This window comes from Letharia columbiana (genome assembly GCF_014066305.1).
Source record: "Letharia columbiana isolate WasteWater2 chromosome Unknown Sc0000069_s0, whole genome shotgun sequence".
In the NCBI taxonomy this organism is placed as follows: domain Eukaryota; kingdom Fungi; phylum Ascomycota; class Lecanoromycetes; order Lecanorales; family Parmeliaceae; genus Letharia; species Letharia columbiana.
Window position 1 is genome coordinate 143,656 of NW_023501114.1, and position 26,673 is coordinate 170,328.

The 26,673-nt window shown below is 50.6% G+C and overlaps 7 protein-coding genes across 7 annotated transcripts; 4 read left to right on the forward strand and 3 right to left on the reverse strand.

Annotated features, from left to right (window-relative positions):
• Positions 1-2,769: 2,769 nt before the first annotated feature.
• HO173_011870 (uncharacterized protein) lies at positions 2,770-3,798 on the forward strand (the record flags this gene model as incomplete). Its single annotated transcript, XM_037313746.1, has 4 exons — positions 2,770-2,844; positions 2,979-3,374; positions 3,427-3,721; positions 3,770-3,798. The coding sequence occupies 4 exons, from the start codon at positions 2,770-2,772 to the stop codon at positions 3,796-3,798; spliced, it is 795 nt and encodes a 264-aa protein (XP_037159382.1).
• Positions 3,799-5,470: 1,672 nt separating this feature from the next.
• Positions 5,471-9,020, reverse strand: HO173_011871 (uncharacterized protein; the record flags this gene model as incomplete). The annotated part of the gene is made up of 6 exons (XM_037313747.1): positions 5,471-6,053; positions 6,143-7,541; positions 7,601-8,310; positions 8,363-8,606; positions 8,666-8,884; positions 8,945-9,020. 6 exons carry the CDS (start codon positions 9,018-9,020, stop codon positions 5,471-5,473), a joined length of 3,231 nt encoding a protein of 1,076 aa, XP_037159383.1.
• Positions 9,021-9,624: 604 nt separating this feature from the next.
• HO173_011872 (uncharacterized protein) lies at positions 9,625-11,245 on the forward strand (the record flags this gene model as incomplete). Its single annotated transcript, XM_037313748.1, has 2 exons — positions 9,625-10,685; positions 10,744-11,245. The coding sequence occupies 2 exons, from the start codon at positions 9,625-9,627 to the stop codon at positions 11,243-11,245; spliced, it is 1,563 nt and encodes a 520-aa protein (XP_037159384.1).
• Positions 11,246-13,011: 1,766 nt separating this feature from the next.
• HO173_011873 (uncharacterized protein) lies at positions 13,012-14,186 on the forward strand (the record flags this gene model as incomplete). Its single annotated transcript, XM_037313749.1, has 2 exons — positions 13,012-13,771; positions 13,825-14,186. 2 exons carry the CDS (start codon positions 13,012-13,014, stop codon positions 14,184-14,186), a joined length of 1,122 nt encoding a protein of 373 aa, XP_037159385.1.
• A 1,720-nt stretch (positions 14,187-15,906) lies between these two features.
• On the forward strand, positions 15,907-16,413 carry HO173_011874 (uncharacterized protein; the record flags this gene model as incomplete). The annotated part of the gene is made up of 1 exon (XM_037313750.1): positions 15,907-16,413. The coding sequence occupies one exon, from the start codon at positions 15,907-15,909 to the stop codon at positions 16,411-16,413; it is 507 nt and encodes a 168-aa protein (XP_037159386.1).
• A 5,498-nt stretch (positions 16,414-21,911) lies between these two features.
• HO173_011875 (uncharacterized protein) lies at positions 21,912-23,165 on the reverse strand (the record flags this gene model as incomplete). The annotated part of the gene is made up of 4 exons (XM_037313751.1): positions 21,912-22,204; positions 22,311-22,611; positions 22,688-22,853; positions 23,011-23,165. 4 exons carry the CDS (start codon positions 23,163-23,165, stop codon positions 21,912-21,914), a joined length of 915 nt encoding a protein of 304 aa, XP_037159387.1.
• Positions 23,166-24,392: 1,227 nt separating this feature from the next.
• On the reverse strand, positions 24,393-26,056 carry HO173_011876 (uncharacterized protein; the record flags this gene model as incomplete). The annotated part of the gene is made up of 4 exons (XM_037313752.1): positions 24,393-24,535; positions 24,675-25,223; positions 25,288-25,494; positions 25,636-26,056. The coding sequence occupies 4 exons, from the start codon at positions 26,054-26,056 to the stop codon at positions 24,393-24,395; spliced, it is 1,320 nt and encodes a 439-aa protein (XP_037159388.1).
• Between the last annotated feature and the right edge of the window lie 617 nt (positions 26,057-26,673).

The window sequence follows — 26,673 nt, forward strand, 5'->3', positions numbered from 1 at the left end:
CGAAACATTTCTTGTGATCTAACCCTAATACAGACTTTTCCCGGATGATCTGGGACTTTATCTGCCTCTGAAGGTCCCAGGCTGTATGTATCGGTCGAAGTTTAGGATTGTCGGTAAGCTTGCATACTGAGGGCTGTCGCTGAACGCTCTGATACTAGATCTAAAGAAAGACTTTGTAATTCTCTCCGCGGAGTTCGTGAAGCTAAAGCGGAGTGTCCGGGACTCTTCGGCATATGATTAACAAGGCGAGAGAAATGGAAAGAGTAGAACGCAAAGGTTTCCTCCAACTAGTAATGTCAGTGCATTGGGATGCGTGGAACCCAATGATGGCGAAGGGGAAGAAATAAACGCTTCTATATGACGGCAACAAGAGCTTGACGACGTCGCAGGCTCGATTGCCGTTCATATAGTGAATTCAACACCTATAGTGGGGAATGCATGACCGAGGACTCGAAAATGCTGCGAAAGAAGGAACCACATAGACGAAATGAAGGAGCATCATTAAACATCCTCTAGGGCCATATGACTCGCGGCAACGCAATAGATACCTCGCTTACACATTAGAGCGGTAATTAGTTTTGAATCGCACAAACACTGCAACCACCTACACACTCAGCCATCAGATGTGTATAAATAGTATATCTGATAACGTTAGGCACCTAAGTCATACTATAAGTTGGCAATGCCTCAAAATCTTTGAGCGTATTGGTATGCAAGGTGTACTAAATGGGCCAACCGCGATGAATCTCGCATATTGCGTGTGGGAGCTACGGAAGAAGGTGCAGTAATTCCAGGAACCCTATACTCCAGAATGTAATGCGGTGGTGTTACAAGGCAACGGCAACGTAGAATGCATAGCTCAGCCTTGCTTGCGAAGTACTTTTGTTTCCGGCCGGCGTAGGAGTTCAAATACCTAGAAGAAAAACCAATGAGGCCTTCGGCGCCCGCAGTCGTACCTGAGGTAAGGATATACCGAGCTTCGTAATATTTCGTGGGTCAATGTATCTAAGGGGCGTTGATCACCACTAGAACCGTACCGTGCACTGCCCTGTGGCTCGTTCACCGCATACCACTTTCCGTCACTCATTTGCTCGCCAATAAGGCGGCGCTCACCCTAATCTGTTCAGGGGATTAGCCCCTTGATGGGCCAAGGATTTTTTCAACTGCCGCCGTCTACTGTTTCTTCTCCAACCATATCGATAATTCTAAATGCTGCAGCATTGGTATTCACTCCTTGCTGAAAACATCGAACCTGCTCCTGACCGCTACCCGCGAGAGTGTGGTTTGACTCTGAATTGTGTCAGGTCTGTTCTGGATCCGCTTTCTTAGCAGGCAACTGAGAGTCAGCTACTCACAGCTCCAACCTGCATCCCACAAGCACCTGACAACCACAGTTACGTAATGCCGCTGAACTCAAATCACGGAGGCAAAGGCCCTAACCATGTATCTTCTATCTTCTCGGGTTTTCTTTTTTCCACAATACGAGGCGATGAAAGTTCATAGTTCTCCGAGTACCTCCACCTCATTACCATTTATGATCATTCAGCTGATCACGGTTCTGTAGGCGTCTACGTACGCTGGATTTAATGCCCGGGGATCTCTTTGTCTCTCGTCCCTCACATCCTTTACTCGATTTCTCTCAACTCAGCGGCTCGATTTCCCATGAGAGTCATCAAGTAACCGCACCAGACGACTGTAGGCCACTCACTATCTTCTCTAATGACCTAGGAACCATCCAAGCTGCTCTTACTGGCCAAAACCCTCATTGCAATCACAGGCTGACTGTTGTCGAGGTCACCACTATAGTCCTTGGGGTACTGCTTTCGGCACACCAAAAGCCGAAGGGTCTGGACTCTTTTGAGTGCCTTTTGTGCACCGTCTTGAACTACAGCACATTCCGCGAGACCATGCTTTAGCCAGAGTTGGGAAGTGGTCCTGCATAGTAGTACTCGGAGGCTTCCTTGTTTAATCAGCGGAAGAAGAGGATGACGCTTCGCATCGGTTTGCGTATATCGGAGGCGAATAGAAGTCTCTCAGGTGAAGGAGTAGATGTGATGCCGAATCTCTAGAGGTGAGACCAACAGTGTGGATACAGTGGTCATTGCCTTCTGCAATTTTTATCACGGAAATTGACGGACCTGTAGTTGCCCGTTGACAAGGATTGCAGAGCCTATCAGTTTTTTCGGTGAGACCAAGGCTTGTGGATCGTCCGAGAATCCTGGACTAGCAGACATGCACCTCATGAATTGAAACAACAGGAAACTTCTTAGAGTTTCACGTTTGTTTCTGTTGCGTGCACACGGTAGCTGAGAATATAGTACGAGATTTGGCGGAGACTGGCTCGGTGGAGATTGATGCAGAAATCTAAGGGCATACTAATATGGCACCAAGTCTCGAACCAGAGATGATTGATCTAGGTAGATAGCTTCAGCATTCAGCCCTTCACAGTTGGCGAAGTATACAATGCATGCAAGACCAAAAAGGGGGAAGGATCGGTACAAGGTACTTCTGTTTTCAAAAGCGGTAAGGTATCATGGAAAAGGGGTCCAACGAATCTTACGTAAGCGGAACGAAAAAAATCGGATTCATTACCTCGCTCTTTCCCCACTTTTCCCGGCCAGCCCCCCCAGCCCCCGTATCATAACCTCATCACTCAGCACTTGAACTACACCCGCTAAGCAAATAACAATCGTATCATTCACCCTCTCGCACATCGCGCAATACGAGATCCATACATACAAAACGGACCAACCACTTTCGCAACCGTCAATGAGAATGGGGAGAATAGGTGACGGTGATGTCCATGCTGCCTATGTCGAGTTCCGCGCAAAAGAATCTGACAAGGTATGTTACCATCTATACCACCCATACCAAACCATCCTTGCTCCCATCAATACCCGACACAATAGTACTCATCCTCATCCTCATCCTCTCCCTCATCCTCATACTCATACGCATGCTCATCAAACCATACACAGTGTCTCTCCGCACAATGCATCTACTGCCAATCTGTTCGCGCAAAAAATACCTCCCGTCAGCGTCAACATTTGCTCGAGTGTCCCAATTATCTTAGTGCTATGAAAGAGCATAATCCTGACAACCCAATCCTCCACGAATCCATCAACGGCACTCCTACCGTCACTCCCTCCGCCAAACCGAAGAAGCGTGATCACGACACCATGATCGGCTTCCAAGGCGACTCCTCTGCCTCGCGCTCCTTTCCCATCCCCAAACCTGTTCTCGAGCGCGATTTCCAGATGAGTGTCCAGCTGAACCCGAAGATCAGTGTTGGACCGGGCATTTGGGGACAACGGAACTGGGTTGGCTACATCTCCGGTCACTGGAATGGTCGTTGGGGGAAAGGCACGGTTGTGGTAAGTCTGGTGTTGTGCTCATCACCTAGCTATGCTGACGGCTTCACTGCAGCCAGGCGGACAAGACAAACAACTCGTCGCACCCGACCTCTCCACCCACCTCGACTCTAGCTACCTCCTTCAAACCCATGACCACCCTCCTGCATACATCTCGGTTAGAAATGAAGGATGGCGTGTCGGGCCTAGGGAGACCTTGGAGAAGCTGGATGATCCGGCTCAGGCAGATGAAGTCGACCCCAAGACCTACTCTTTCAGACTCTACATCCACATGGAGACTGGTGACTCGAGGTACTTGCACTTGAACACCGGCATGTGGATTGGGAGTGGAATCCGTCGCGGCACTGAAGGTATGTACCATCAAATGCTACGGTGTTGGGAGCTGACATCTACCGCAGTCATCTACGATGCTTACCGCGTCATCTGAGTCTTCTACTTCAACGATCATCACTACTTGACAGCTTCACCTACCCACTGCACTACGTCAGGCCCTCACATCGGCGTCGATTCCCTCAGGGTTTCTGCATACTGCTGGTGCTTCCATTGGCGTCACATCCTTTCGAACCTTTGTTCGGCTCATACTCATGCTTATGCTTCAACTACCATGCTCTTGGATGAGCATTTTTTGTTGGTTTCTGGTTGCTTCAGGAAACGACATGAAAATCTCAGATGCGCTGGACTGCTAGAATTTCCTCTTGCAAGAGCTGAAATGAGATGGCACTATTGCTTACAAATGTAAAATACTGCCCCACGATTTTTCCTGTTGACTTAGCCTATTCAACATGAGTTGGACCTTGCTGCCTATGCTTGTGACTCTGCTGCTATCCTCCTACCTCATCCTGCCTCATCTACCCGGCCGCATGTCCGACTTCACTCTCTCTCCGTGAAGCCCTAGGAGATCGCTGAAACTTGCGAATATTCTTGCTAGCTAGGGCGTACTTTCTCTCGCCTCTTCCCTTCATCTCCACTACACTTTCTCACATCTCCCTCCCACACTCCCAACACCAAAGCACATCATGTGCCGTGAACCAAGCGGTGATTGGCTGTCGACAAGTTGAGCCTTGAACCTTTTTTCCTATCCCCATCCTTGAGACCCTCGGGCCTTCGATCTTGCAACACTGGATCGAACAGATAAATGATAGTAACCAACAACCTGAGCCCTGAAATCCACACCATGCACAATTGCATTCTCGGCGTATCATTCCTTCGCGTCCCCGCGTTGCCTGATCCTCGAGCTGAAAACTTGTCACATCGGTCCAACAGCCTGTGACTTGGAAACCTGTTTCTTTAGCAGTCTACCCCCGTACACCAGAAATCTTTATCTTCGCCACACGCCCATTTTTCAAAAAATATGAAAAGAAATTACAACCCCCCAAACGCCAATCGTCGAAGGCCCGCCCACCCGTCCATCCTTGGTACATCCACTCCACTGCACAACACAATACCACTGACACCGCCACTCCACCCCGCAGCCCCAGATAAACCATCATTCCATCCATCAGTCGCCCTCTCTTCCTCTCCAACACGCTCTTCGACAGATACAGCGACAGTGATGGTAAAGGGATAAGCGGCTCGTCGCTGAGAAAACACAGGCTTTGGATTGCGGATGCATGATTGGGGTGGGATTGGGCGCTGTTGGAGTTGGTTGTACACTGTGGGAATGCGTAGGGTGGGGGTAGAGTAGGGAGGGTTTGGCAGATGCTTGCGCTTCGGAGGTGGGTGTTTCGTGGGGGGACTTGCTATTGTTACTTGCCAGCTGAGACGTTGGGAAGGCAAGGCAAGGCATGGCATGGTATGCGGCCGTTGATATCTAGCTATCTGGTGGTACCCCCAGTGCTTTGGGGGAAGGAATGAGAGTTGTGCGCGGGAGGAAAAATGGAAATTTCTTGATATCTTTGCTGGGATGTTTTTGCACGGAGCAGATGCATTTGGTGAGTAAGGGTGAATTCCGTCAACCTGACAATCCGTCTCTTTCTATAATAACAACCATCATTTCCTCCACCCACAACATTACAGCTCACAGTGACAAAACTACCACATCAACGCCTTTTTTCCATCCATCCATCTATCATAAATACACCCTCCAAGTCTGAACCCCCTCAAAACACCACGACGATCAACAAACCAAGCACCAAAGCCGACATCGAATACAGCAGACTCAACGAACCCCGATCCGCCTTCCCAGCAAACGCAGACCCTCCAACCTCAACGCTAGGACTGGCCAAAGACAGCCTAACAGTGCTATTACCAATGTCCAAAACGCCCGACGCTCGCAAGCGGACCGGGGTCCCGGAGACCACAACGCCAGGACCGCCAGCCGAGATGGTAGTCCCGTCGATGGAGAACGCGGTCGGGTATGCCGTGAAGACTTGCCCCGCTATCGTAAACACGGACGATGATGATGCCGCGGCAGGGACGAGCAAGGACCCGGGTACGACGACGCCGGATGCGCCGGGCGTCACCGTCTGGCCGCCGATGACGTATGCGCCCGCGTCGTCGGCGGTGAAGGTTCGAGAGCCGATGATGATGGGTGGGAGCGTGGGGCCGGGGCGGAGGAGCTCGGTGCGGCCGCCTATGACCACTGCGGAGGCGTCGGGGGCTAGGCTGATTGGGGTGTGGGAGATTGTGAGGGCGGGGGCGCCGGGGATGAGGGTTTGGTTGTCTATGATGTAGTCGGAGGCGCTGTTGGCGGTGATGGTTTGGGAGTTGAATGTTAACGGGGGAGGAGGTGTGAGGACGGGGCGGAGAAGCTCGGTGCTGCCGCCTATGACCACTGCTCGAGGGCGTCGGGGCTAGGCTGATCGGGGTGTTGGAGATTGTGAGGGCGGGGGCGCCGGGGATGAGGGTCTGGCCGTCTATGATGTAGTCGGATGCACTGTTCGCGGTGAAGGTTCGAGAGCCGAATGTCAACGGGGGGCGTGGAGGCGGGGGAAAGTGTGATGGTGTTGCTTCCGATGACTGCTTGAGAGGGGGTTGGAGCGAGACTGATGGGGGTGCCGGATACTGTTATAGCTGGAGCACCTGGTATTAGGGTTTGACCGTCAATGATGTAGTCGGATGCACTGTTCGCGGTGAAGGTTCGAGAGCCGAATGTCAATGGAGGAGGGGTATTGGCGGGTGTAAGATCTATGGTGCTGCTTCCCAAGACAAGCTGCGTCGCGCCCGGAGCGAGGCTGAGTCGCGTCCCCGAGACCGTGACTGCTGGACCTCCTGGAGTGAGTATTTGTCCAGCGATCGTGTATTCGGACTTGCTGTCTGCGGTATAGGTTTGAGAGCCAACTGTCAATGCAGGTGGTAGTGTGAAGGTGGATCCGAGTCCAATCGTGCTACTACCGACGACAACCTGGGTCCCGCTTGGAGCGAGGCTGATGCGTGTTCCTGAAATTGTGACCGCTGGAGCTCCTGGCGTAAGTGTTTGGCCGCCTACTACGTATTTTGATGCACTATTGGCGGAAATAACTTCACCTCCCACCGTGAATGCTGGCGCGCTGGTAGAGCTTAGCACAATCGTGCTACCAGCGATGACGATTGCACTCGCGGAAGGCGCAAGGGACACTTCGGTACCCTGTACGTTGATTGGTCGTGCTCCAGGTATGAGCGTTTGGCCTGCTACCACATACTGAGAAGCAGCGTTCTGGGAGATCTGCTGCGAGCCCACGGCAACTGATGTGATTCCAGCGACAATTAGCCCCTCGGGTCCACCAGCCGGTAAGACGGACGTGACGCCATTAACTACTACAGCTGAGGCGGAGGCAGCGATTGAGATACTGTAGATTAGTGTTGGTGTGGGCATTGGATATGGTTGGACACCCTGGATCTCCGGTAGAGAAGTGGAAGTGATGCCAATGGCGCCAGCTATGATAGCGCCTAAACCTTGAAAATTTGAAGGAGGCTTGGCTGGGTTGGCTGGCGGAGGGTTTGCCCCGTGAACATCTTCTGGAGAGTTCAACAAGGGATTTTCAGAAGAACCTGTTGGCATTGACAGTGGTTGATTAGCCTCCCCAGGTGGCGAAAGGCTTGGAACCTTAGGTTGAAGGCTTGGAGGAGGGTTGACCGCTTGGGTTTCCGGAGAGATGACTGGCGTGCTGCTTGGAGTTTCTACTGGCGCTGGCAGAGGTTGACTTGGAGCTTGTGGAGGCGAAGGGTTTTTGGGGTCAGCGGCGAAAGATGCTAGAAGCATCATTAGTTGCCGTGAATCTCTTACTGAAGATGACACAAATTGGACTTACTGTCTTGACCATGCGCAGTGCTGGATGCTCCAGCTTTCGGCGGTCGCTCAGCTTCAGGAGTGACTTCTGGCGTCGCAGCAACGGCCGTGGCACCTGGTGCTGCTGGAGTGGGGCATGCACCGGGATGGAAGCATCCTTCCCCAGCGACGGTGACGGTCGACGAGACGGTTAAATGTGGCTCTGAAAATTGAAGTCCGAGAAAAATAGGTCCCATAGCGGGATTTAGAAGGGGGCAAAAGTAGAGGAAGAAATCGACCGAAGGTCCTCCTGGTAAGCAAGAGGCGATGCCAGGAAACTTTGAGACATAGTCGGAATTCCGGGCCATCCACTCAATGAGAGTCTGAGGGACATAGCCCAGATTTTCGTTGAGAACCTTGGACGGGAACTGGTCGCTGAGAGGAGCGTAGATAAAAGGTTTTGAAAATGAAACGTGTATCACGTCAAGAGCTTCCTGCTTTGAACCTGAGTCGAAGTATCTTTCTGCGTTAGAATTGATGCCCGTAATGTAAAGTGCACTTTTTGTTGCTGCACTTTCGGTGTAGTTATCCAGCCTGGTGGCGTTGTAATTCCAACTCGCGTACGTCTGGGCTGGACATGTAGCCTGATACGTTGACGTTGTAGCACATGCTGCACGGCCATCTTTGTCTACGATAGCTGGGACACTGATGACCTTGACACTCGGGAACACGTAATATTGTGTTGGGGAGATGCTTTGCGCGCGGTCAAAGAGGTCTATGATATCACAGCAAGGGGCTTACCTACATGTTTTCTCCAAAGGTCCTGGCTAGAGACCCGTTGAGCCCAATTTGCGTCACCAAGGGGCCCAGTACTTCATTATATGGATTAGGGATTGTCGGGGCCCCAACACTTTCTGCATTAGAAGTGTAATTGAACATCCTTACGACTGTAGAAATATTGGTGGTGACAGTCGTGTCTATGTACTGAGTGGCGAAGGTAATGAAAGTCGTAACGTGGGTTGCAAAGACCGTATTGTAAGTGACGTAGTCTTCGATTGCATTTGGTCAGAAGATGGTTCTCCAAAATATATATTCAAGAATGATTCACCTGCCCAATACCTCACGTCGATCGTATCTTGGACGACGAAACAGCAAAGGCTCGAAGAAAAAGCAGTGGTGACCAACGTCTCATTCTTGAAGGTAGAATTGTAAGCGCTGATAGCAGTCGGAGACGTCTTTGAGCTGTTCAAAGAGTTTCCATATCCAGGAAAGACGCCGGATGGTGTCATGACGCTATTGGACGAGACATTGTATGCAAGTGGCGACGCTGTGCCTTGAGTCAGCCTGGTCGAACTCATGACATTTTTGGTTATTCAGAACAAATTACCTCGAAGAGACAAAGCACTAACATCAACTATGCCTAGAATCGCCCAGTAAACGAAGTGGAAGGAGACGGTCGGCATGTTGATCGGTCAATGGCGGTCTGAGGATACTTTTTCCCTTCACGAAACAGAGAACCTGCCTGTATATCATAAGGCTGCTGGGACGAGGCTGAGAGTCCTTGTTCCTGGAGACCCGCAGTTGCGCTTGGCAGCCAATTTTCCGTGGACCGGCTCATGCATCAAATGCCATAGCCACGCCAGAAGCGGATGAAATCAGGCTCACGTGAGATGATCGCCGTCGGAGAAGAGGAAGCTATTGGTTGATAAAGTGGGACCCTTGGGAAGCCTAGGTCGCCATTCTTCGTCTGGAAAATCCCTTGAGACGGAAAAGGCACGATTGGCTGAATTTCTCAGCAGGAATGTCATGCTATCCCAGGCTGCCTGCATATGCAATCGATCATCCTGCAGCGACGCGTAGTAAAAACAACCCTTTCGTCTAAAGAAGGCCGCAGAAACCAGTCAGCTTATGTTCCCCTAAATCAAAACATAAGAAGAGATCGATATTTCGACGCAATTGCGCGGTCCGCGATGCTTTTACAGATCCTTTTTGGGTGAGAGTACCTCTAGAAGTGTCCGACTTTTATTCGCTTTTTCTAGAGCTAGGACTTCTGCTCCAATACCGCCGATGGCTTCCTCTGCTCCAGCACCGATAGTGATACCTCCCAGTCAAGATTTCGACGGCAATGACGGTCCTTGGTCTTCTTTTTACCTTGAAATCGGTTCCCCTGCCCAAGATGTCAAGGTTCTGATTTCGACAGCTGGCTATCAAACGTGGGCCGTCGTCCCACAGGGTTGCGTTGCTTCTGATCCTCCGGATTGCGCGACGTTGCGCGGCGGCTTGTTCATACCCAGTCAGTCCAGTACATGGAGTTATAACAATGCAAGCATCAATGGGACCTTCACGCTGGAGCTTGAGACTAACCTTGACTTTTCCGGCAATGGAGATTATGGCTACGATACCATAGTACTTGGTTACCAAGGTAGCAATGGACCCTCCCTCCAACAGCAAACCATAGCAGGTATCGCAACAAAAGAATTCTATCTTGGCGTCTTCGGTCTGAATCCTCGGTCGACCAATTTCTCCACGTTCGATGACCCTGTACCCAGCTACATGGCGACTCTTAAGGACAGATCTATGATTCCGTCCTTGTCTTGGGGTTATACAGCAGGAAATCAGTATCGCCCTGGCACAGTTCTGGGCAGCCTCACGTTGGGGGGCTATGACTCATCACGGTTCGTCACGAATGACGTGACGTTTGCCTTCAATCAAGTGGATGAGCGCGATCTTACAGTCAATGTTGAGAGCATCCTCATGACCACCAGCAACAACACTGTCCATCTGTTGAACAACAGCATAGAGGCGTATATTGATTCCACTATACCCTATTTCTACCTCCCGTTAGATGTATGTCAGCAATTCGAGGATGCTTTCGGAATACTGTGGGACAACGATGTTCAGGCTTATCTGGTCAACGACACTCTGCACAACTCTCTACAGACCCAGAATGCCACGGTGATCTTTTCAGTTAGCAACACGACACACTCAGTCAGCATCTCATTGCCATACGCGGCCTTTGATTTGATCGCAGAATACCCTTTGGTCACCAATACAACTCGATACTTTCCCCTCATGCGCGCCACGAACGACAGCCAATATACCCTTGGCAGAGCGTTCCTTCAAGAAGCGTAACCGTTCACTGCGTTTTATCGACCTGGCAAATTCAAGATGCTGACGTGTTTCTAGATACATTATTGCCGACTACGAGCGCCGCAATTTCTCGATTTCTCAATGCAGCTGGGATCCCGGAGCTCAAGAAAGCGTTGTCGCCATCGAGTCACCGGCCAACTCAGAGGCGAGCGGAAAGCTAGTTGCTGGTACCGATACTAGGGGCTTGACTTCTGGGCGCATTGCTGGAGTCGTAGTCGGCAGCATTGTTGGCCTTCTTTTCGTTGTTTTCTTGGCTTTTAGGGGCAAAAGGAAGGTCACTACGAATGTGGATACCGGATTTCAAGGAAAGCCCGAGTTGGCCGCAAAAGACGCGCCACTCTTCCACGGAGACAAAACTTCGAACGCAAAGACGCTAGGACTTGACGGCGGGAGCGATAGGGAACGCGAACTCGACAGTTACATGCATCCAGCTGCAGAGCTTGAAGCCAGTAGAGACATACAGGAGATGAAGAGCAACGAGGAAGTCGGAATTGAGTTGGCAATCTCGAACTTGCAAGTCAGCGAGCTGCCGTCCTAGCTGACTGTCACTGGCGGGCCCATGCAAAAATCAAGCAGATTACGGATTTGTGGGTCAAGAAAGGGTGGGCTGAGAGACTTTTCGAGGTTGGACCGTAATATTCCCTAAGCCACCCTGGATAGTGGACCGGCAGACTTTCGGACCTTTCTGGAGGTGCAACATATAGATCTAGAGATCTGTCCAAGAGCGTGATATACGTGTAGAGGGGTAGAGCTCACGCACGCTCCATAGCGTGCCATCAAAGCCGGTTGAGATCTGTGAAAATGGCTGCGACGACTCTATGGTCCCAGGAGTATCTTACAACTAGACTCGAGGGCGCTCGATGAAGTGCAGAAAAAGTGGAGAAAGACAAGGCTGAAGGCTTGACGAGCCTCGGCAGATAATGTCCGGTGGGACAGGCGTCGCTGAAACATATGGCATGGATTCTTTTGGGGCGTTGCTTGACGATACAGGAGATCTACCCGTAGCTGAATTTTAGGCGTGCTGAGTGGACGTAGGATTGGAAGGAATGGTGAGAGCAGTGCCGAGGTTGTTTCCTCTCAAGGCAAATGACGCTAGTCTAACGTTGGTATAGCGCTATGCAGCCTATAAATAGCGCTTGCCCCCCTTTCCGTCTGACCTTCACTCAAGGTCCGCGTTGATAATTGTAAACCTCTGGAACGAGAGGCCTGCCTATAACATCATGAGCAGGACAAAATCGGTGTGGTATGTCTTGATGGTCTGAGGGAAAGATTGGGCGAATTACTAATTCATACCCCAAAGTATGGATTTTACATAAAACCCAAACAAATTTCACCCAAATATGGGGTATGATTCGGTAATTTGCCATTGTTGGGGTATGTTTGAAAAAAAATAGCTTTCTGATATGAGAGGATTTAATGAGGTAATGATAGCGGTAGCTTATCGTCGACTTGATTATTGATAACGTCCATGATCGGATAACGAGAATGACTGGGCTTCGAAATCTTGGCATACTAACATTAGCGCATAGAGATAATTGGTCAAATTTGGTAGGGCTACCATTTTGCAGAAAGACCCTTGCCGACAATCTTTGCTAATGCGGTTAACTACTAAATTTTGTATGTGCTTACTAAGATTCTCGAAGTCCAGTCATTCTCGTTATCCGATCATGGCGATATTTACGCGCGCAACGGGGCGCGGTTCGGGGTTTGACCCCGAAGCTTACCCCGCCCCGTTGCGGGTAGTAGGAATTATTCCTTCCGGGGCCTTACGGGGCCGGGACCCGAATAGGGGTGTCTGCAGGTGAAGGCGGGCTCGAATTTCGCCTCGGCTTTCGTCTGATGTTTTTAGGCTGATAGAAGTCTCATCAATGCGGTCGAACTCCTTATTTCTATGATCATAAGCCAGATCGCGGATTATCTCCTTCTATTTGAGCTTTGACAACTTACAATCATACCCCATTACCATATACCCCATATTTGTCATTGGTTGGGTATTCGTATGTTGATTTAGATTCTCTTTTTATTGGGAAAGATTGGCGCGACTTCCAGGGAAGATGCTCCTTCCCGCGTTCCAGGCGCAGTGCCTGCATCACGTCTGAACATCTGCAGTCAGCGTCGAATGTAACGATCCATCATAGAATCCTGCCTCATGTGCCTTAAGGCGCAGTCGACAGTCGTCATGCTTTCTCGTCAGTCGCAGCAAACAATGCCTCCCGTTGTCTGGCACAATTTTACATACATAGTCTGCGACGATAGCAAAGACGTCCAGCTCCGACCTCCTGCCGTTGTCTTCTCGTCGCCAAAATGTCAAACATGCAATCCTGCCCTGGTGGAGGTCGATTCCAAGTCTGCCATTTGAGGAATCGGTTCGTAGGGTGTTGCAGCACTTCAGCGTGCACTGATGGCTGTCCGCATGATGATTTGAGGCCAGCGAGCTTCAATCCACATATTAGATCTCAGAATCAAGACTGCCGCCAAGGCGGCCTTTGGTACAACTGCCTTTTCACAAATTCACCGGGGTTCATGGGCTGTTGCAAGAGCAACCCATGCTCTGATGGCTGTCCGCCAGGAAATCTCACCGAGAGCTTTCTCGCCTTTAATTCGAGCGACGATTTCGATTTCGGTTTCCTGTCGGCTATCGGGGCTTCAATTCCAAGCACGACGTCCTCTTCAATTAGCAGCTTTGCGTCGTCCCCTACGTCCATCAATACAGCAGACACACCTGCAGGGGCGAATACAGTAGCTTCTGCTGCGCAGGGCTTCCATACTTCAATCTCACTCTCTGGTAGCGCGACAACGGTAAATGCAGCGGGCCAGTCAGTAATCCATGCTGTTACATCTCCTCCAAAGTCAAACACTGCCGCAATTGCTGGAGGTGTAGTGGGAGGCATCGTCGGTCTAGCTCTTCTACTTGCACTTCTCACCATACATCGTCGCTGGCGAACCACTCGACCACTGCAAGATGTGGGTGAGGGGAGATCACCGACATGGGGCTCGGGCAATGCTCGTTCCTTGCAATCCGGTGAAGCTGAGCTAGAGGAGATGAAGCAAGGGCCTTCTCCAAGTAAGCGTACATTGTCACTCCGACCGTGCATAGAGCTGACTGCGTCTCTTCAGCATCTTCAACTTTGCTTCCGCCTTCGCCTTTACCCTCGCCTTTACCGCCGCCACCTGCCTACACACCATACAGATCGCACGGCAATGAGCTAGATAGGTCATCCAACCTTTCCCAGCCATCCGCTAGTTCTCCGTATCCCTCTCACGACCTTGTGTCTCCAGAGTCGCCACCTTCGCCTCCGCCGCTGAACACTCGCCTTTCCCAACATTCAACGGATCAACACTCGGACGAACGGAGCGTGTCGCCGATATCATCACACTACCAGCATCAACCATTTGATGAGACTGGAGGCCCGGAGTCGAGTATGTACTCGGAGTTCTCGTCAAGCGAACTGCTCCACACTCACAGCGTGCGACCATGATACTAGCCAGTAATGAAAGTTCAAATTCCAGTGGCATGTTCAAGAGAGCGGTCTATTAAGACGCCAAGATTGCCTCCGTCACTTGCAAATTCGAGTGTGCGAAGTAAATCTTTTCAACATCGTTAGCGCCAAACTCGTTCTACGTTCGTAAACCACTGGCTACGTATCTAACGGCTTTGTACCAAGATTTTCTTTGGACTACTCCAGCATGGAATGAAGGCAAAAGGCTAAAGGGGGGTATTTCCTGTTCATGAACCTGGCGCTTAGGGTCGTGATTGAACAGCTGGCAAAGCTCGAAATATTCAGCATGCGTTTCAATATTTCTTCATCTGTTCAACGATAGCTCCAGTGGCACCATTTGACATGTTTCCCGCCGAATTTAGCGGCTTTTCCGGTAGAGCCCGTATCCGGTTCGCCGTATATTGAAGGCCAGGATCCCATGTTTCATCGCCGCTTAAAGTACCCAAGTCTCTGTTTCCTCGGCAGAGCCTTCCGTAGGGTTTCGCCCCACCTCCTCTTTCCTTTGAGGAGACAGATGTCCCGGGTAGACCTCACCAAACCTCTTCCCGGCGCTTCCGTGCTTCCGTTAGCACTTGAGAGATGCAAATCAGCCAATCGCAGGGCCGCCCTGTATCTGCATGTGACCTCGCGCTACGGCTACCTGCCTGTCAGGCGGTCTTCTTCCACACAGCCATGACACACCTACCCACTGATCTCAGGCGGTTCGTTTCGGCTGCGTCTTGAAGTATCGAGCTTGACTCCGGTTTGAGCTTCTTCTGCCCCCTACGACCGTCTCCTTATCGCTTTCTCATTACCTCATCATCATTTTCCTACAGCCAATCATAGCAACCTTGCCCATGCGGATCTCTTCCGTTGCCATGGTTTCACTTTCGCTTCTCTGCCACACAACACAGTTAAGACTGATCTACACCAGAGCCGTTGTGGACGGAACGCTACCAGACCCGAGACCTTGGGCGTCTTGATTCTGCTAGATTGCGTCGCACTTCAAGTGCTACGCCTGAGCTCCACACCCTCCCGTCTCGTGACATGACTCAAAATTGTCACCCGCGTGATGGGCTATATCTTGACTGGTCAGATACTGAGCGCCGCCCTTCGTTTCAAAGTTTCCCTCCATGATTCTGCCAAGCTGCCGCGTCTCTGCTTGCATATTTTCGATCATGCGCAGGCTTTGATTGGACTCAGTATCTATCGGGCATACCCTTTCCCTTCATCAAGAGTGAAGGTCATCGTGTCCTGAAACCTCTTATTTCGCTTTGTTAGAGTGTGTGGACTTTGTAGAACATTTCGGTCACGCTACTGGATGGCCGCCCTTGTGTTACACAACCTCTTCATCAGAATTCGAAGCAGAGTGGGCGGATCGAAGCTCTCCGACCATGGTCTTGGATTGGTTTGCCAGGCGGCCGACATCTCATCACTATAAAAGCAAGCTTTCCCACCACTTTAATCCATCTTACCAGACGTTCTGCTTCTACCTTCTTCGCATCTACCATTTTTCTCCTGAGCTATTCTTGAATCGGCATTCGGTCTCCAATCCCGCATCTACCAATTGGCTTGGTCAGACACACTCTCGCAGCACGCTACACATAAGGCGAGACGATATCTACTCAAGTGTTCAGCATCAGTGGTGAGCCGAAACACTTCGCCTTCTATAATTCGTAATGTTCAGTGACCAGCTCTATCTGACCTCACACAGTTCGCCATGGCAGCACCCGGCCCGAACCCTAGACCACAACAAGCCATGCCATCCATACCTTCTCTCAGTGACGCTGAGACAATGGTGCTACAGGCGCTGAGAAATCGACACACTTGGGATACCATCATTTTGTGCACCCTAGCAGATGATCTCTTTGGAAGGCCCATCTATAGCAAGGAAATTGCAAACGTCATCAGCGTTCGCGACGGTCGTACAAACGTCCCTTTCCACACGGCTATCGTCGTGTTCATGTTCGGCGTTGCGCAGCGGCCATTCATTGAAGAGCTTTATCCTCTGACGTGTCGGTACAAAAAATGGGAAGGAGTAGACAACAAGCTTAGGGAACGCAATGGGCAAAGAGACTACGACGATATGGAAGAGATGAGCGCATGGATCCTCTACAACGAGACGTTGACGACTGCGAATCTGATAGCATCCAATCAGTTAGGTTCGTCATCAGCAAGGCAGCAAGGAGAGGGTGAACACCTGTCTGCCGAAGGAGACAAGGCCTGATAAGGTGGTGAGAGCTAGGGGCGATTTCTGACTGTTGGTTCATTTGAATGTCATGCTGTGTGGGCTCTTTCTGATCTATTGTCGTCAAATTTGTTCACAGGTCGAAAGTCACTCATTGAGGGAAGTCTAGCATGCGTCTTGGCGTTCTTGTCTGCGGCTTTGTAATGCAGAAAGCTTTGATATCTAATAGTCTGTTCCAAAGGTCACCGTCTGTGGCACAACCCAGGGCACCCATTGTGCATGCTGCTCCAACTTCTTGGTCCGTGTGGGCACGATCTCGATAGAGTAGCTTTCGAGCTGGGAAGGAACCGCTGTGCATTCCAGTCTTCTACATGTGAACACCTCTCGCACTGTCCGGTATTTACTCCCCTTAAGAGGTTGTTGAACACTTCGCAGCTACAGGCTCTTGTTCATCCGCGCACTCAAGGAAGTACTCAGAACTTCCGAAGTATCTTCTCGAGGCTTGGCGCCATGGCCCAGGTAAGCTAACGGAAGAAGTGACCGTCCGAGGCGTCTCAGGTGCTGAGATTGTCCGTTTTCATGCGGACTTCACCCATGACTCTGGAGAGGGCTTCCGAAAGGCGTTTAACAAGACATTGCCCTCGCATGCTTCTGCTAATTTCTTCGATGTTTTGAGGATTTGTACTACATTCACTGCGACTTCTCCTGGCGTTTGTTCTGAGCTGTGGAAGAAAGAAATTTGGAATTTTTCCTCTATATACATAAGGGTGTCTTCTTTCCCGGATACCCAAATTTCCTTGGAATCTACTTCTGGAAGACTAATTTGCCTGTGAGCTCGCGCCAGCTATCCTCAAGTCTTATTTATGTCAGTCCTATATCTTGCCCTTTGATACCTATCTTTCAGCCTTAACGCCTCGCTTCGTCTTGGCACGGCTACAGAAAAGGTCTTTCCTGTGCACTCAGCTAGCTGATGACAACAATAAGATGTCTGACTACCTACACACTTTTCTGTCCTGGTATCAAAGATTAGAAGCACCCAAAGCTGTCTGACATCTTGGTTGATATGCTGAATGTAGCTGGTGAGTCTGTCAAACCCCCGGGTCTCTTTTGATGACGCTTTTGATTTGAGGCTAACAAATATCAGACCCACTTCGATGACTTGATCCGAAGCTGAAGATCGATGGGAGTCGTCCACGCCATGTCAGCAGCCATGCAAAATCGCCAGGTTCAAAAACCCTCCATCGGTGAGAGAGTCGAGAGCGACCGGCCAAATGAATACCTAAACATAGCAGCGCACATCGCATAATTCCAAGAAATCTCAGAAGTCAACAGAGATGCCGCAGCCAGACTTTCGCTTATACTCCCGACTGAGGGTTGACCCCTAAGCCCAAGATGGCAAAGAGTTGACCGAGATTAAGGCCACGACAGTAGGTGGTCGCGGCTCTCCAGCCGATGTGCAGCTTGACTGTCGGTTTAGTAGAGATCTCCGACTCGCGGACCGTGCGAACAAGGCTTTCTGTCTCTCTGAGATTAGTATGTTAAATTCGTTGATGACGCAAATCTACAATTGCATGTGTGCGCTTGAATAACCCTGCTTTCACTCAGAACTGTCTCAGCTTCATTCGCATTTGGAATACTTTGATAGCGAAAGGGGCGCCGGTGATCGTCTACAGAGCGTTGCGCTGCAACTCCATGTTGAAAAAGCCTACTTCAATAGCTAGGCTGTCGGTATGATCCTGCAGATGAGAAGCGCCAGTGGCACTTTGAAGAGTCAGTTGCAACTGTTGGTAGGGCACCAGGTGGGGAATGGCTTAGTCTGTGCCTCTCACAATCTTTCACCGTTTAATCATTACCCCTACAAGAGTTGTTAAGAGTCACGGTGGAGTTTTCGAATTACGTTTTACGTGAACCTGATAGTAATCACCTGGTTCTTCGTACCAGATCTCCCTGTCAACATGCAACTCAATCTCCAAATCTTTCAATGCTCTCGAAATCTGCTGCTATCTTCTCTGCGATTACACCCTGGCGAGGATGAGACTCTGGACTGCAATCTGTCCACAAGATTGGTCTCTTTTCGTTCTCTCAAATTTAGCTTGAAAATGAATCAAACCTTTGAAACTTCTGCATCTGTCAGAGTATGGCTTGCACTTCAAAGGATACTCTTAAGTGAGTAAAACCTTATTGAGATAGGGGCGATGAAAACGAGTTGTTACAGTCGCCACCCTAGCAATACTCTGAAAGTACAGAACGGACATGGAAGAGTCTCAAAACAAATACCTATCAGTTGCTTGACTTCTTGCGCCCTCAGCATCCACCAGATCGGGTCCTCCAGGCTGGAAAGGTCTCGTGTCTGGCTTGCAAGCATCGCGAAGAGCTCACCACGCTACTCTCAAGATCTGCGAGTTCAAAAAGGCCACAAAAGCATTCAAGGTCAGTATCACCATGATCGCAACGTCTTGCTACTCAGTCGATGGGACGTGTAATCCTCAGCTCAATTTGTCGAATATGACCACTGTGGGAGGTAGAAATGGGGCCTATCGTGACGACTTTCAGATTCAACAGGCAGTGCATACGTATCCATACTCAACACCGCCTTGATCCAGAAACTTGGCGCTAATCATAAGTCGCTCACCGACGAAGATTCCGACCATACTGAGAATCAAGGGGATCCCTGCGTCATCCCCGTACCTTGACCGGCTCACTCGCCTGCAGATCACGCACAAGGTTCAGAGCACTGCACGTTACCTGTTTCACACTCGATCTATGGCGCTGAGGGTAGCCGACAGAGAGGCTACTGAAGGCCAAGCCGGAGCATGTTAGTTTGTTCCCCCGAAGGGTATGGACCTTTCCGATTCCTGGACTGCCGCATTGGTGCGGTCTAATCTTGGGAGGAGTTTCAGGTTGCGATTCTCCCGAAAGATCACATCTCGCCTTCAATTGGCACCAAAATACGATCAAGTCACCGAAGTTAGTACAGTTACAATTCCTTTAATCGCTACCCGCCTGACCGATCGTTAGAACATCATTATCACTAATGGCGGCTTCAGCGCTTTCATGATCCACATGGTTCTCATTCGTTCATTCCACGCAGGTCTTTCCATCCAAGAATCCTTTTTTGTGACACCCTACCACTTCATGCAAGTTGTACATTGCTGAATGGCATTCCAGCGAGCCAAAAGATCTTGACCGTGACGCATGTATCGAATAGGCAGAATCTAACCTGACGCAATCAAGACTGCCACAGTCGCAACAGAGAGTATATCCAGTGGGAGCATCAGATGGCAAAATAGACTGCGCAGAGACCATGCTGCGCCACCGACACCTGGTTTGAAGCTCTGTGTATACGTTTTCTATGTATTTGCATTGCGCGTAAGCTTCTGCGCCGTACTCATTGTTTCTTCCACTACAACTCCCATCGATATTCAATTATACAGCAATCATGGCACGCTCTTCTCTATCTACCCTCCGTATCTACTCAAAAAGAGCGTTAGAGAGTAAGTATGTTCAGCTCAAAGCGTCTCGCTGAATTGAAAGCAAGATTTTTTCAAAATACCTCTCGAAGAGCAGTCAATTTATTACAAGGGCTGAAAGTCGAGTCTTGGCTAGATCATGAACATCAACAGCGTCAGATGGACGACAACAGTCACCGCAAAGAGCATCGAGAGACTGAAGAAAATCATTCGCCACAGTGGGACTGGGGGTTAGTGGGTCACATGACACGCCCCTGTTTCATAGCCCTGTCGGTACCCCTGTAAGGGGTAGGGGATAGGTGTCCAGTACGAGCTATATAGCCACCTGTTTTGCACCTGTCAATGGCTCTTCATTCGATTTCGTCTCTTCCAGAGCCATTGCATACTTTTTATCCCACCCATTCATACCCGCACATAGCTAGCTATCATTCCACTTCAGATCTATGCCATAGGCATGGGAGTTTTCTTGCGCTGGGGTACGAGAAATATGCCTGTTAGGCCTCTATTTAGGCCTATTCAGGCTTGCTATCCCCGGCGTGAGACGGCCCAACCACTATCTACACTCTACGTGGGCCCATATACGTGCATTGATGCGTGTTTTTCATGAATGGGACGACTAACGTGAGCTTGGGAAGCGACCTGTGGACTGAGAGCGAAGGACTGAGGAAGCCAAAAGAGGGTGAGGATAAAGTTCCAAGGACCAAGCCGGGTTCCAAACGTCCCTTGAGCTACAACTTCTGGCGATATACAAGGGTCCGCGGCGAGTCTCACAAGGGGGCCCCGTCAAATACAGAGTCATATGAAGAAAACAGCGATAACAGTGGTCAGCTTGCAAGCCATTCCCAACGAACTCTTCTTTGACTCGAAACTCGTCTGTGATCCTGGCGCCTCCCTGATGATTCTCAGCGGATGTTTTCCAAAGCTCTTCGATCTGTACTTGGGAGGATCCTACCAGAGCTTACCTCGGAGCCGGACGGGCTTACGTAGCCAATATTCTTGATGTTAGAGGGACATGCCTAGAAGAGATGAATGGAAGTTCTCAAGTCAACGTATGCAATACTTCCTTCATTAACGGTTCGATCAAGAAGCTGTTGGGTAAAGAGACTGAGGTCTCCCCACTTCGGCATCGCATGTCCGTACTCTGGCCAGCGACGAGAGACGCGTAGGGCATTGTTGAAGGCTGGACTGCAGAACATCCGAGTCGGCACAATCGAACTCTGGCAGGGCGAAGAGATTGACCTGATGATTATGGACCTCGTTCACGCGGGAAATGACCACGGCGCTCTCGACTTCCTATGCTACAGTACGAATTTGTCAAGCATTCCAGAGGGGTTTGAATACGCTAAATGACTTCTACTTGGCGGAGCAAGCACTTAGCACTTTCGTTTGGTAGATAGAACTTAACGAATTTAATGACCATACTCACCTCATGATTGATAGTGAAAATTAGTCTTCTTCATGTACGAGACGCACTTTCCGCAGGTCGCATGCCAAGACTTCATTCTCGAAAGTAACTGTCTTTTTAGGTGTCACTATGTAGTCGTGACAATTTAACTATGTAGTCGTCACGATTTACTTCGCACGCACTGAAGCCGCTTCTAATCGCCAGACCGCTAGACCATTGTACCAGCGCCAATAGGAATTGAACTCATTACGAATTAGATACCCTCTGAACTAAATTTTATGGGTAGGTTGTTCCCACAGGTGGCTGGGATAGGCCAAATGAAAAAAGCTGTTTTTGGAAAGGCTGGGAACCTTATCTCGACACTTGGCAGAATTGGATTCTCTTATTTTACTTTGTACCAATAGGAATCGACCCTATTACGAATTAGATACGGTTCTGACTAGGTGTTGAGGAGGCTGGGAACCTTATCTCGACACTTGGCAGATTGAACCATTTTCTTAATTGTATCTCAAACTCTGGTGGCGGGTTTCACCCACCGAGATGTTGGAAAGCGGACGGTGGTCTGAATTTCAGTGATTTGGAGGAAGGTATGTACATAGAATCACCGCAATTACAACCAACACTGCCGTTACCCAACCGTTTTTCCATAAACCGTGAACGCCTCATCCTACCGGAGACAAGACCCTGCCATTTCCATTTCCGTTTCCATTACCATGAACATTGCCATTTCCGTTCAAGAGTTTCTTCATGTTCCCGGCCGAAGGCCCTAACTCCGGATCCCGATTCGCACTCTCGTACTCAAGCGCTTTTATAAGCTTATAGAGCAGGAGTGCGAAAAGAGAGCCGCAGATGGGGCCAACCCAGTAAATCCATTGCGTGGTGTAGAAGGTGTGGCTGGCGACGGCGGGACCGAAGGAGCGAGCGGGGTTGAGGGAGCCGCCGGTCCAGAAGACGCCTGGGGGTGGATGTTAGCGGTATTCACTTGTGATGAAATGGGGCGTCTGGGGCTGGAAAGTAGCGGGATTGGAGTACTCCCGGCTCAGGAATCGGTAGAGACTCACCTACGAGCTCGGCGATGAAAAGACTCAATCCGATCCCTACTGGCGCGATGAAGTTCCCCTGGTGCTTTTCTGCTGCCAGCATGAATATCGTGAAGACGAGTTGCGCGGTCAGAATCATCTCTATAATGACGCCCTGGGCGATTGTGGTTCCGCCTCCAAGCGTGGTTGAGACCGCAAGTTCGCCTTGGAATAACGCCTGTACGATATATGCCGCGACTATGCCCGCGACGATTTGGATGACAAAGAGGAGAATGCCGCGAACGAGTGAGATGGCGCCGATGAGAACCATGCCGACCGTTACCTGGGTATGTTAGCCTTGGCCTGGAATACTGCAAGCTCGCGGCGCAGGCCAACTCCATGGGACTTTGATCACCCACAGCTGGATTGAACAAGCCTCCGCTGATCCTAAAGAAGACCCATGCATTGACGGCCAGCGAGAAACCGAAGCACAAACTTATATACAGTAACTCGGAAGGGTTCTTCTGCGCGACTTGTGTAATGACTGTAGTCCCTGTGTTGGTGTTGGAAGAAATATTGGCGACTCTGCAGCAGTCCCCAGAAATCAGCGTCTCCTTCTTTTGACTGTCGTGTGACTCGTCAGACATGCTCTGACGGTATAAGGTGAAATGTGCTCCAGAAGGCATTTTGGGAGTAATATGGCGGTAAAGACAGAGCAAGGGATGAATCGGATGACACCTACTGGGTGCCAGCAAAAGCGAAGAAGAGGAAAGAGATGGTGCCGACGAATTCACCGATGACGGCGACGGTGTGCCCACGGGTTGTGGGAGGAAGGGTACGGAGAAGTCGGCGCACCGGCCCGTCTACAGGGGCGGTGATGGGTGCGGCGGTGTTCATGGTGAAGGAGACGGTTTATTGGGGGTGAGTGCTAGGATGCAAGGAAGAATTATGGATGCAGCGAACGTGGGGACATATGTTAGAAACATCATCCAAGCATGGCGTCATCTCGAGAAGCTGGACGCGCCGGCACTCTCCATCCCCACACTCTTTTGGATCTTTTCTATCAACAAACACAAGTCGGAAGATTTACCGGAAAATTATTGGCTTTTTCGACGCCCCCAAATTTACGGGAAATTTAGCTACAAAGCTTCTTTGTTGTAGGCGTAAAGTCTCAGCCACAGATCGTCTTGGGCTGGACTGCTTCCGGCTTTTCATCATTAGGGTTAAATAATGGACACTTTCACTCCTCTCAGTCGTCTCACCCATTCGTGGCACTGGTACTTTGTCTTTCATGAGGATGATTCTGTCCTTCGACTGCCTTTACTCTCCAAGCACATGTTGGCCAGGCACTGTGCAAATTTCAGCCGAACAAATTCGGCAGGAAAAACAATCCTCTACAGGTAAGACTACGCAAAGTCCTTGTGTTGTAAGAGCTAAAGTAATGCAAAGGGTTAACGATCAAATTTGCCGTTTCCGGCCGTCTGGAAGCTCGGAGCGTCCGAATGCGGTTAGTGTAGATCACGGCATCGATCGTCGATTTAGCGTATTCAAAACCGTCTGGAATGCTTGGCACCGGAGATTTTTCACACCACACACCCAAATTCGTGCTGTAGCATAGACATCTCTCCGCAAAATTATTTTAAATCCAGTAGCCACATCGCAAATAGTCGCATTTAGTCAGTTTTGAAGCTATACAACTACAAACAGTACCAAGAGAATAGCGGATCCCTTTGACTACTTGCGAAGGCCTCCAGTAAGAGTAGAGAAGATGCTCGGCCTTCGCCTGAGTAGAAGTATCAAGAGGGAGAGGTATGGCGATTGAGAGGCTAAGGAACATCCCAAGACTTCAGTATAGCTTCATTTTTTTTTCATTTTGGGATCTATAATAATAATAGCAGTGTTGTTGAATGATTCTGCCCTGCGCCCAAGCAACAGAAACGGTCCCAAGCATCCAGGCTTGGAGCGTAATTAAGAAGAAATTTTATGTGGGAAGAGGGGATACCATCAGAAGAAAAGAAATCATCTGCATGGCGATACCGTCGAAAATGCTTGGTATCTTTTCTTATGTGAATTCCCGCTGTCTCGACTCCCTTCCTTACGATTGCTACTTACCGCTAGACTCAATCAACCTTGGGTACTATTAGGCAAAGTAATGAAGCCCGAAGGCGCCAAAATCGCTCCTGCAACAGTGGGTGGGCCGTCCGGGATAGTCCTGTCCTCCGCCGAGCCACTCGTCATGATGAGAATTCCAATGCTTCCCTGGTCCCCTAGCAGCATTCCAAGGTCAGTGTCGAGTCCTTCGGTATTCAAAAAGAAAAACGACACCACAGGTTTCATGCCCTCTATTCCGTCCGCCCAAAAACCAATAGAAGAAGATTCCCTATCCTTCATCGAAACATCACTCACCCGCAGCAACCCATCCCGCCTTCCCATGCCGCACACACTCAAAATCAACCTTCATCGCCGCATGCCACATCGCATCAAACGTCGCCACATCCGTCTCCTCATACCTTTCCCTGAAATCCGACCCGGGCAGTTCCCTGGGTTGGAATCGATCCATCATGGCTATCGTGACCACGCAGGTCCCATACTCGTACATCCTCGGCGTCATTTTCTTGGGCAAATCCGTCCTCGTGGTCGTAGCGCTCAGGGACGTGAATTCGAACCGCTCGCTTTCGCGCGGGCGGACTTCGTTGTTGTAGATGTAGTTGGTGATGGCGAGACAGTCTCTACGGTAGAACCCGTTTGCGACCCATGTGCGCGCTTCGGTGCATTGGGTGCCGATGTTGTTGCTGGGGAGGGTGTGAATAGGGGTTGTGGTGTTCGCAATCGGAGTTGCGGTCGTAGAGATGAGGAGGGTTAGGCTTTGTATCACGAGGTGGATACTTGCTAGAGCTGTCCTGAAAGCTAGGGGCATGCTGAATGTCTTTTGAACTTTGCTCGGGTCCAGCGGGCCTTTGACGGGTATTGTATTCAGTTGCATACGCTATGGCATGTATCGGCTATGCGCATCCTCAACCTCCAACGCTTGTCGTCCATCCATCGCGCTCGCTCATCGATGGCGCCGCGGCAGTGAGTCCCCCTCTGCAACAACCCACAACCTCCGATCCCACGAACGCTAGCGTCCACGCCGATCTCATCGCTCCTCCCAACTTCGGTCTCTCCTCCCCACCGCCCCAGGAGGCGGACTCTGCGAATACCACAACACCCCCGCGGCCACGGTCCCCTGCTCGACCACATCAACCTCGAAATTCGCCGGATGCAACCGCCCCGGTTCGCCCCCCTCCATAAACCCCAACAACCCATCCAACACCCACTCCAACTGCAGCCACGTGAACACCTTGCCCTCGTTGCCCCGGATACATACCGCAATCGTGTCCCGCCACCGCTGGCTGTACAAGCTGTGGAATCACGGCAGCGGCGCGACGGCCTCGTCCGGACGCCAGGCGACGCTCGTCCCGGATCGCGGCGTGCGCGCCCGAACAGAGCGCTTCGACGAGCCAGGCCGCGAACCAGCTTTCGCCAACGTGCGCGATGCGGAGGGAGATGTCCGTGCCGGGTATGGGGACGGTGGTGGGGAGGGAGACGGTTGTGTGAAGGGCGGTCGGGGTGGCGTCCAGTAGCGGCGGCGGTGGTGTCCGTGGCGTCGAGTCCTGTCGCTGGAGAATGCCGTCCGAGATTGAGCTCCTGGGTTCCGCAGGGGCAAGAACCGCGGCTGATGCTACTGCGAGAGCGGCACTGCTGAGCAGGAGTAATGAGAAGGACGTGCGCGCACACGTTGGATACATCTTCTCTCGGCGTATGTATTCCTATTCCTCGCAAGGAACATACTCTACATCCAGTGCCCGATGTCGTGATGTTTTCACTCCACTCTGTTCCGTCGCCAGAATTCCGTTTGCGCATAAGCGACCGACCTTCTTCTCTTCACGGGTTTGGCCCACTCGGCGCGTCTGTGCGGAGTAGGTAAGATCTACCCACGCCTATATCTCTCGTCGGCTAGGATTTCGGCGAGGGTCTGGCTGCCAGTCAGGAGTCTGCGGTAGAAGTACCGGCCTCGGACTCGAGGACTCGGCGCGTGGAGAACGAACGTCACGGGTGTTTGGATCGGCGTTTGGTGTAGGCCGCAGATCTGGAATGAGAGATGGTTTGTTTGGAGAGGATTGGTTTCTTGATTGATTGTCGTCATATGATTGATGTTATTGGATGGGGTACTCGCCTTGTCTTGTCTGTTTATGCACACAAGATATTGCTTTTTCGAATCTCACCACTCGTGCCATCCTTTACACTTATCACTTCGCTCAAAGGGATCTTGAGAGAGCCAGCTCCGTCACGCATACAGAGCTCATCATTGGATTTGCAGCCCCTTCTTTTCAAATAAAAACCGGTAGCTTCACAATCATCAAAA